The following is a 10,870-nucleotide window of genomic DNA, read 5'->3' as shown; positions in this document are numbered from 1 at the left end:
GAGGGACATCTAAGCCAGCCTTGGCCTTGGAAGGCTTCTTGGAGGTGGGCATGTTTGGGGCATCTGGGTGGCACAGTCGGTTAAGTGTCCGATTCTTGGGCTCTGCTCAGGTCATGATCTCGCAGTGTGTGAGTTTGAGCCTTACATAGGGCTCTGCGCTGATGGGGTGGAACCTGCTTGGGATTCTGTCTCTCCCTCTCTCTGCCCTTCCTCAGCTTGTTCCCTCCCTCCCTCCCTCTCTCTCTCTCTCTCTCTTTCTCTCTCTCTCAAAATAAATAAATAAACTTTGCCACCATGTACGAAGGGTTCTCCAGCTATTGCTGGGTGAGGGGTACCAGTGGTGGGTTTTATGGATTCATTCTGCTCTAGGTCTCCCCATCAATGCTCTCTTGGCACCCTCTACCCCTCCTACTCATCACGCATTGCAAGTATGATGACATAATTATGCAGTTAGCTGTTTAAGGCCCTGCCCTCCCTCCTACTACAACACAAGCTTCCTGGAGGCAGACATTGCCTGGTCGCCCCGCCAGCCAGATCTGGGGACAGACTGTGTGGGACCCGAGTGATGAAGGACTGGCCTCACAGTCCTTGGAGACTCTGCCGGGTTACTGGAGAGCTTTCCCTTGCCGATGAAGCAGTTCTGTCCCTTTGCTCACTTTTAGCAACATTTGTTAGCCCTTCTTTTATTTTCAAATTACTTTAAAATAATAGCGAAAATCAAAGTCTCCCTAGCCTGCCTAAGGAAAGACAGAAACCTGCACATCACATTTAATGGTGGCTATTCAAGGTTTCAGTAATTAACCTGTCGATCCTTAGATGTTTTTGGCATGCCCCATTAGATGTTTTTAGATGGTACCAGGTATCAGCCCAAACCCAAAAATGAATTTTTTGTTCCTGTGTGTAAATCTATCGTGCCCTAAAAATGGGTAGAATAAAAAAATGGAAAGTTACTCATTTTGATAAAGAAATTACCAATAATTACCTCTAAGTCACCAATAATTTCTCTGGGCAATGCCACTTCCCCAACACACATACACACACACGCACACACGCACGCACACACATGCTCCTGTGCTGCTTCTCAGGTGCTGTGACTGTGGGGGACCCAAAGAAGGGTATCACCACAGCTGAACATTTAACTGTTCATGCACCCGATGCGAAGTGCCCTTCAAAGATTCGGTCGTTTAGCACCCATCGTCACGATTGTGCTAGACATTAGGAAAAGGTTGGTGAAGAAGTGTAAATAAGATGTGAAGTGTCCAGGGGAGTCACATTTTTAAGAAGCCTTATCTGCTTAATTAATTAATTAATTAAATACATCAGTCAGACTTGGTACTGAGAGAAGGGAAAAGGAAAGGCATCCACTGCCCCCACACCCTCACCCCACAGTGTGTCTGTTCTGACGGTGCTGTGGCCATCTTGCGAGTCGCTCAACCTTGACCGGTCCTCCCTGTGACCTTATGGCCATTGTGTTTGTGTCTTTATGCAAAGCAGGGGCTGGCCAAGGCCAAGGCCCAGGCCCTGTCTGTGTCCTGCTTAGAATCTTGTCCTAAGACAAAGTGGAAGCAGGACTCAAGTTACTGGTTCGCATGGTTCTTGCACTCAAAAGGGGGGTTTTCTAAAACCCTACAAAAATTCACTTTCTATCCCCAAATCCAAATGGTTCTCTTTGGAATGAAGTGCAAGACCATCATCTATTTACATACTGAGAGAGGAGGAGCACAGAGACCAGTAAGAAAAGGGAGAAAGACAGCAAACTGGCGATTACTGACCACCAGTAACAGGAACTGCTTAGTGCTTGGACATGTGATGGGCATCCCTGCAATCTCCCAGTGAGGCATGTGTTGTTAATCCCATTTCACAGAGGAGAAGACTGAGGCCTAGGCAGGTCAAATTGTGCTAGTGAATAGTCTGCATGCTCTGAGGCCACAATCTGTGCCCTCGACTTTAGTGACAGGATTTTGTACAGGGATGGGAGGGAGAACTCCCCTTTTCCCTCAAAGTTAAAGACGGCACCCATATCCCTAAATGGCTATCAGTTTAAGATTCATACGATGCGTGGCAACTCACACACAGCATAAACAAGAGAAGCCTTGCCTATGTTTGGCCTCCCGTGCTTCAAGGTCACGATTTCATTTTCTCATCTCTGCCGAAGAACTTTTGGTTTGGTTTCCCGTGTTTATTCTTCTCTTTATGCTTTTCAATACTACAGAGACATGATGCTTTGAATACAAAGCCTTGGGAGACTTTATAGTATGAAGGAAAAGTCTTTTTTTTTGTTTTTTTGGTAGGGAAGTCAAGAGTGACAGTGCCCAGTGGTTTTAATTCTGGGGTGGATTTCATGTGTGGATTAAAAAAAATTTTTAAATGCTTATTCATTTTGTGAGAGAGAGACAGAGCGTGAGCAGGGGAGGGGCAGAGAGAGAGGGAGACACCGAATCAGAAGCAGGCTCCAGGCTCTGAAGTGTCAGCACAGAGCCCGATGTGGGGCTTGAACTCACGAACCATGAGATCATGACCTGAGCTGAAGTCGGACGCTTCACCGACTGAGTCACCCAGGCGCCCCCCACGTGTGGATTTTTAATGGGCTCATATGGATGAGGTGTAAGAGACAAGGGGTTCTTCCAGAAACATCCGTCATACCCCTCTCACTGTGGCAAGTTTTTACATCAGACAAAACCTGCATGGCTTCTAAAGAGGGGTTTGTCCTGACTTACGTGATCTCAAAAATATCTCACAAACTTACTTTAAATGGACTTCATGTTTCAGGTGTAGTGGAATAAATGCGGCACAAAACCATCTGTTAGTGAATGAAGGTCAGAGGAGCCCATATTTAAACTCCACATCGTGCAGATGAGAAAACCAAATACCAGAAGGAAGTGACTTTGCCCAAGGTCACGCAGCTCATTATAGCTCAGCTGGAACGAGAATTCACTTTGTAGGACTCTTTGTGGTTTCAAGATCAGGTTGTTACATATTGAATTCCATTTAATGGAACTAGAACACTCAACTCCATCATAGGATCTAAGTCTCCTTAAGGAGGAAGGGTAGATGCCTCTTCTCCTCTTAGGAAAGGTGGAATTATTCTGAACCTCTTTACCCGGTCATATGGTCCACTGAGATTTTATACACATGGCTGGGACACGGCTGAGAGCATTTCTTACCTAAAGAAAGGATTCTTTAGATCGAGGATGTTCCCAGATCTGAAGCCTGTCTGGTTTACCAGCGCCACGATATGAATGTCATAGCTCTGTCTGTATGGCAGAAAACAAAACAAAAAAACAAAACAACTCCATCATTTTACGAGGCCGGTCACCTCTTCACACACACTGAAGGCACCTTGTACACATACCTACTTACTTCACGAGGGTTTTAAGAGTGTGGGGTTGGCATCTCGTCTACGGTCGTGTGTGTTTATGGGGATGCTACCAACGTTAGCAGAGGCAACAGAAGGCCTTGTTTATTTGTTAGAAGAGTTTGGCAGTTGTAATCTCTTGAGCTAAAAATTACAAAGTTAATGGTATTTCTGGTTTCATCAACAGCCAAGGACAGAAATGGCTTTAATTAATAGAGGCACTTTATGGGTCACCCACCGAAGTAACCAAAATAATCTTACTCGTGCAGAGACTGGACACGTTAAAGTCTTAAACTGACATAAAACAGTCAATAAATGTGACTGATTTTCAGAGGCCCCAGATGAAGGCTCATATAATTCCAGTGGGAATTGGCTGATAAGAACAAGTCATATGACATATCTTTGATGGCTAATCTGAAGGACCTATGTTTGTGGGATTTTTATTAGTCGTACGTATTCAACAACAAATGTATTTCTTTGGATTATAAAGTGCTACCTATTCACTGTAGAATAACTGAAAAATAAGGAAAAAGAGAAATTAAATAAAAGAATTCATGATGTCACTAGACAAAGAATCTTCCAGCTAACACTATAGAGTATTTTCCTGTGTATTTTTCCTTCTATGGTTTTCATAAATGTGAATTTTTAATACAATGATCTTAAATATTCCTTCATATCTCCTAGTTTGATTTAACATAAACAAGCATTTATCCTATAATTCTTGACAACACATTTTTCAGTGGCACTAACGGGCATTACACAGGATAATTAATGATGCCCCATGATCAAATATTTACATTTTTATAACGTATTACAAACATGTTATAACATATTATTGCTTTTAGTAACAAAAGCCTAATTTGACGACAGATATTCTGCAGCAGAGGACATTCTCGTAGTACATCTTTATGTCCTATTGGCGATTATTTGCCTGGAATAATTCTCAGTGTTAGACTCGCCAGGCTAAAGCACATAAATATTTAAGGTTCCCAGCACCTATTGCTAAAACATCTTCCAGAAAGTGGACTAAACTACCTCCTCACCTACAAAGTATAAAAGTGCTAATTTCATTACATATCTTCCAATCCTTAATATTTTAAATGCCTGGGGTTAACATATCATTGATTACTTTAACTGGAATTTCCTTGATGGTCTCTGGCTTCTGTGTCAAATTCCAGAAATTACTGAGTGTTATAAATGCCTCTCACCCTGTTGTCACCAATAGTGGCCTGGGCAGGCTGATGTATAATGTCACATCCTGTGAAGCCTGTACCTCAAGTTCCAGATTTTTATCGGGGCCAAACAAAGTAAGAGGGAAAGATGGGCATAGATTAAAAAACAAAAAATCAATGTCTTTTGATTGTATTTCAACTCATGTAACTGACTCCGAATTATTTCGTTATAAAATGTTCCCTTCATGATACATTGAGGAGGAGTTCACTGCGTTTGTGATACTTGAAGGGAGACACAAGGAAAGCGAGATACTGAGACAGTGAGCTCCTTAGGAATAAGGGCGGCCCTTGCTGGAATCATAAAAAGGCTGAGAAATCAGGGAGGGACACACTTACTTATTTTCCCAAATGAGAGATGCCTTCTTAACAATATTTAAAGCAATGAACGTAAGACTTAATGCAGAAACAGAGTACCCCGAGGTCTGAGCAAATGTGTGTGTCCATGGATGCGCATATGACACAACAGAGAACTGAAAGGTTCCAGGTGGGGTCTGGAAGAACAGACAGGAAGTTCCTGCTCTAGGGTGTTGTTCAGCAAGGCTCTTTCCAGAATGCTACATAGGAAGGCGCTTGGGTGGCTCAGTGGGTCAAGTGTCTGTCTCTTGATCTCCGCTCAGGTCATGATCTCACAGTTCATGGGTTTGAGCCCCACACTGGGCTCTGCGCTGATGGCTCAGAGCCTGGCACCTGCTTCGGATGCTGTGTCTTCCTCTCTCTCTACCCCTCCCCTGCTGGCACTCTGTCTCCTTCTCTCTCTCAAAAAATGAATAAACATTAAAAAATTTTTTTTAAATCTACAGAGATGGAACCAATGACCTAAGAGGGGACATCCTTTAGTTCAAGAATTGAGTGCAAAACCATCTACCCCAAAAACCAAGAGCACACTTTACACACTGTGTGGTAGCCACTTTGACAATAAATTATATTTAAAAATAACACTAAATAAATTTAAAAAAAAACCAAAAAAACATTAAAAATATCATTGTTTCTCATACCAACATTCCTTTTGGAATAACAGATATTGGAAGCGTAAGAGACTTAACAATAGAGAACAAACTGAGGGTTGATGGAGGGAGGTGGGGGGGGGCTGGGCTAGATGGGTGACGGGCATTAGGGAAGGTACTTGTGATGAGCACTGCATGTTGTATGTAAGTGATGAATCACCGAATTCTACTCCGGAAACCAATATTGCACTGCATGTTAACTAAAGTTTAAATTTAAAAAAAAAGTAAAAAAAAGAAAAAAAATGACTCAAGTCACTGAGGGTTTACTGATAGGCGAATGAAGGAATGAGAACCTCAGTAGAATGGACCCTGGACCAGCATTCTTCAGAGGGGTTTGAGTGTGCCCCAAGAGGGTACACGGGGGGGTGGAAGAAAATACTTAGCTCCGATTTTTAATTCTTTCTTTTTTGATAGAGAGAAAAGGGCAGAGGAAGAGGGAAAGAGAGACTCTTAAGCAGGCTCCATGACCAGTGCAGAGTCCACTGTGGGGCTCGATATCATGATTGCGAGATCGTGACCTGACCTGAAATCGAGAGTCTGATGCTCAACTGACTGAGCCACCCAGGTGCCCCGATTTTTAAAATTTTCAGCCCTGGGAAACGAATACACGTGTTCACCTAACACATACTGAACACTAGTGAAGTCACTAGGAAAGTGCTGGATTCATTCTCTATTATGCTCACCTACTTTCTCGGGTTTTGCTAAGGCAGGACGGTTCAGTGAGAATCTGATTACACCGCAGACAATGTGGTACAACATCACTGAGTAAATACCAACTGGGCGGTGGAGACATTGGTCAGAGCCAGAAGAATCTGAGTAACAAAGGACAAAGAAACATCCCTTAAAGCTGAGCCCGCGCATGCTAATGCCTCACTGTTCCTGATCATCGACAAGAGTTTCGCCCCAGAGCTCCTGCCGATGCAGCTGTCCAGACCCGTAGATATTTGGTCTGAGGGAAAGTTGAGCGCAAAACAGAGCAGTTTAGAGATGACCTTTGGGAGCGCCACTTGGAGCTGCCAAACCTTTAACTCTTTGGTCAGCATTCCTTCCAGTTTCATAACACAAGGAACGCTCTGAAAACCAAATTCCCTGGCAGACCTGAGTACTGCAGACCTTCATAGGGATCCCCAAATTTTAAAGTATATTCCAAAAAATCTTGGCCCAGGGTGAGTGGCTGAGCTAGACCCCAAGTCAGCCTACGTATATTTGTTTTTTTCCATTCATTCTTTTTATTTCTAATTTTGTGTCCTATGACGTACACACCATGTAAGTTTCTATGTGTGTTTATACACAGAGACATGTCTATGCATGTGTGTGTATATATATAAATAGTATATAAATAGTATATAGTATATATATCTCTATATCGAGCACTCCACTTTATACTTTCTATTATTACTGTAGTACATTCACAGAATTATAAGATAAATGCTAGTCTATAATCAGGGGACGCATATACAAAATGTCTTTACTCCGAGGTGCACACGATCAGAAAACTTCATGGACACCAGCTTCTGTGCACTTGAGGCGTATACATTTCATAAAGTTCATAAAAAACATAAGTTCTGTTTTACTGTCCACAGCAATAATATGAATGACAGCCGAAGAATGATGGAAGTATGTGGAAAATAAAACGCTAACAATACGATCCCAAGGGGTCCTGGCTGGGAAGAAAAGGGCAGCCATTGTCACGCCAGTGTGGCTTACCCCGGGGGCGGGGGGGGGGGGGCAGTTCTCCCGGGAGGCCAGAGTTTAAAAGAATATTTGACAATAAGGAAGGGGGAGATCCTATCCAAAGGCAGGACAAACCAGCAGCACCTGACTGAAAAGAACATCAAAGCACTGACATTAAGGAAGTGCTGAGTTTGGAGAAAATGCCAAAGAAAGTAATAATTTTAAAGCAAAAATGAGAGTAAGGAAGAGAAGAAGGCGGGAAAAAACGGAACTAAGATTTTCTGTGGACCTACTGTGTGCTGATGACTATACTATGTTCTCTCCTTTAACATTTGCCAAAGCCTGGTCATGTCTCAGGTCATGACCTCAGAGTTTGTGGGTTCAAGCCCTGCATCATGCTTGGCACTGATGATGTGAAGACTGCTTGGGATTCTCTCTCCCTCCTCTCTCTCTGTTCCACTCCCACTAATGCTTTCTCTCTCATAATAAATAAACTTTAAAAAATCACATTTAAAAAATATTAAAGGGGCACCTGGGTGGTTCAGTCGGTTAAGCCTCCGACTTCAGCTCAGGTCACGATCTTGCGGTTCATGAATTCAAGCCCTACGTCGGGCTCCGTGCTGACAACTCCGAGCCTGGAAACTGCTTTGGATTCTGTGTCTCCCTCTCTCTCTGCCCATCCCCTGCTCGTGCTCTGTCTCTCTCAGGAAATGAATACACGTTAAAAAAAATCTTTTTTAATATATTAAAAAAAAAATCTTCCTTCCGCCTTCCTCCCTTTCTTCCTGCTGCTAAGTATCATGTGTCCATAATCTCTTAGCGTCTTCTTTCAACTGAGCCAGACTAAATTCTTACTAAAAGGAGGATCCTGACATGACTTCTTCATTCAGGTGGTCCTTCCACATCACTGCCGAATCTCTGAAATGAATTAAGTCAGGAGGGATACACCATAGAATGAGACTCGGGCCTTCTTTTTGGGAAGTTCACATATAGGCAAATAACAGTGATACAACATTGGTGCTTTAAGAAAGGTATGGAAGGCTGGAGGAACCCGTGAGTCATGACACAGGTGTATGAGGTAAATGGTTTGCTTCTTTCTTACCCATCGGGGGAATAAAGGAGAGGAGGGTCAAAAAATATGACTGAGAAGGATGAAACCCAAGATATGTTAGAAAAAAATAATGGAGGGGCGCCTGGGTGGCTCAGTGAGTTGAGTGTCGGACTTCAGCTCAGGTCATGTTCTCATGGTTCATGAGTTCAAACCCCGCATCGGGCTCTGTGCTGACAGCTCAGAGCCTGAAGCCTGCTTCAGATTCTGTGTCTCCCCCTCTCTCTGCCCCTCCCCTGCTTCTGCTCTGTCTCTTTCCTCAAAAATAAATAAACATTAAAAAAAAGGTTTTGTTTAAAAGAAAGAAAAAAGTAATAGGAAAATAAGATGATTTAAATCCACCCACCTAATGATACCCTAAGATACCTTCAAATATAAATATCTGAAAGCAAAAGAATGTTAAGAAGAAAAGGCAAGTCCCAACTCCAAGCTGATGTTGGCTACTGCTCCTTAGTAATTTTTTTTCTTTAGAACTCGTCATTAAATAGATGGTTTATGAGGATTGAGGAAGAAAGTGGTGACTTCCAGGATGAACGCGGAATAAATCAGCATTTCCCAACTTTGCCTCCTGGAAACCATCCCCTAAACAAGCAGAAGAGAAAGACACTGCAGACCAGGGACCTCATTTTCTGTAAAACTGGGAGAAAGATAGAATCTGCAGTCTCTACCTCATGTATAAGGGCTACAGAAGCACTTGGCATTGGCTGTAAGGCACATAGGAAAAAGCACAGAAGTGCCAAGAGAAGCAAGAGAGCCCAGAGGGGGGCGCATCTCAGAGAGTGCTCCTCAAAACACCCAAGCTGAGGATGAGGAGCATTTTCTGAAATGCAAAAGCTTTATTCCTCATGTGTAATGTCTTGTGCAGGCACTGGGGCGGGCAAGACGTGCCTAAAACTGCAATATGGTAGAACCACAGAAACAAGCAGAAGAGGAGCCATGTTGGCAGGAAGCAGGATGACTCTGCAGCGGCACAGAAGGAGAGAGAATGGGAGTCGAGGAAAACAGACCGCCCAAAGATGGTCATGTCTCTCCCGCCACAGGAACTCCCTTCTTGTAAATTACTTTCCAGAAAAGTCCCACCAACTCTCCAGAGGGGCGGGCTTAGAACCTCCAACAATTTAAAAATCACTCTTACAGGATGTTAGCCTATAGCCAGCCAGGAAGACTGGCAGGATTTTGGTAGAGCTCTCCAAATATTTCAACAACTGCCATTTGGAGCCTGGAACAGACTCAGAAGTGAAAGTAAGGTCAATGAGTAGACTTACTAGGAAGTACTTGTAGGATCAACAGCAAGAATGATTTTTTAATGATCAGAGATGTTTGAAGTACAAGACATCAATAACCAAAGACCATATGAAAAGTTATTTACCCCTATTAGTAATTAAACAAATATAAACCAAAACAACCAGATGCAACTTTTAAAAATTATATTTGGAGGGGTGCCTGGGTGGTTCAGTCAGTTGAGCGACCGGCTTCGGCTCAGGTCATGATCTCACACTTCCTGAGTTCAGGCCCCGTGTCGGGCTCTGCGCTGACAGCTCAGAGCCTGGAGCCTGCTTCGGATTCTGTGTCTCCCTCTCTCTGCCCCTAACCCACCCACATTCTGTCTCTGTCTTTCTCAAAAATAAAAAACATTAAAATAAAATAAAATAAAATAAAATAAAATAAAATAAAATAAATAAAATAAAATAAAAATTGTATTTGTAGGGGCACCTGGGTAGTTGAGCGTCTGACTCTTGACTTTGGCTCAAGTCACGATCCTAGACCTGCGTGTGTGGTCAAGCCCTGCATCAGGCTCTGGGCTGGGTGAGAAGCCTGCTTAACGTTCTCTCTCTCCCTTCCCTCACATGTGCACACACATCACTACTGGCAAAAGCCACAGAGACCAATCACAGGCAGTGTAGGGAAAGAAGTGCAGAAATGAGCCTGGCCGTCCATGGCCGTCCATCACCGTGAGTGGACATTGGTGCAACCATTGAGGTTGCACATAAAGGTACAAATACATAAAATACACAAAAGGTAGTATTTATCAGAGTGTCACAGGTACATACCCTTTGATCCAACATCTCCATTTCTAGGGATCTCATGTAGAAATATTCTTGTCCCTGTGCAAGCTTTATGTTCAAGGGTATTTAGGGCAGAGTTTTTCACAGTGGCCAAAAAAAGGGGGAAACGTGGGAAGCAACCCAAGTATCAACCCATCAGCAGTTTTTTAAAAAAATGGTTTTTTAAGTTTATTTATTTATTTTGAGAGAGAGAGGCAGCATGAGCGAGCAGGGGAGGAGGAGAGAAAGAAAGAGGGAGAGAATCCGAAGCAGGCTCCGTGCTGTCAGCACAGAGCCCAGTGAGGGGCTCAAACCCACGAACGATGAGATCATGACCTGAGCTGAAACCAAGAGTCAGATGCTTACCCAACTGAGCCATGGAGATGCCCCTCTGTCAGTGATTTTTAAAAAGACATGCAATACACCTATGCCCTCCACTATTATGCATCGAT

General features: G+C 43.3%; 1 protein-coding gene across 1 annotated transcript in view; it reads right to left on the bottom strand.

Annotated features, from left to right (window-relative positions):
• Positions 1 to 3,160: 3,160 nt before the first annotated feature.
• The window catches only part of LOC132663674 (histone-arginine methyltransferase CARM1-like), a 237,549-nt gene continuing 229,839 nt past the window's right edge, over positions 3,161 to 10,870 (bottom strand). Inside the window, exon 12 of the mRNA XM_060610154.3 lies at positions 3,161 to 3,254. Coding sequence (XP_060466137.1) covers positions 3,161 to 3,254 — 94 coding nt within the window. The remainder of the gene's footprint in view (positions 3,255 to 10,870) is intronic.

Source organism: Panthera onca, chromosome D4 (assembly GCF_046562875.1).
Source record: "Panthera onca isolate mPanOnc1 chromosome D4, mPanOnc1 haplotype 2, whole genome shotgun sequence".
Lineage (NCBI taxonomy): Eukaryota > Metazoa > Chordata > Mammalia > Carnivora > Felidae > Panthera > Panthera onca.
The sequence above is the reverse complement of the archived record's forward strand: the minus strand, read 5'-3'. Positions and strand labels throughout refer to the sequence as shown.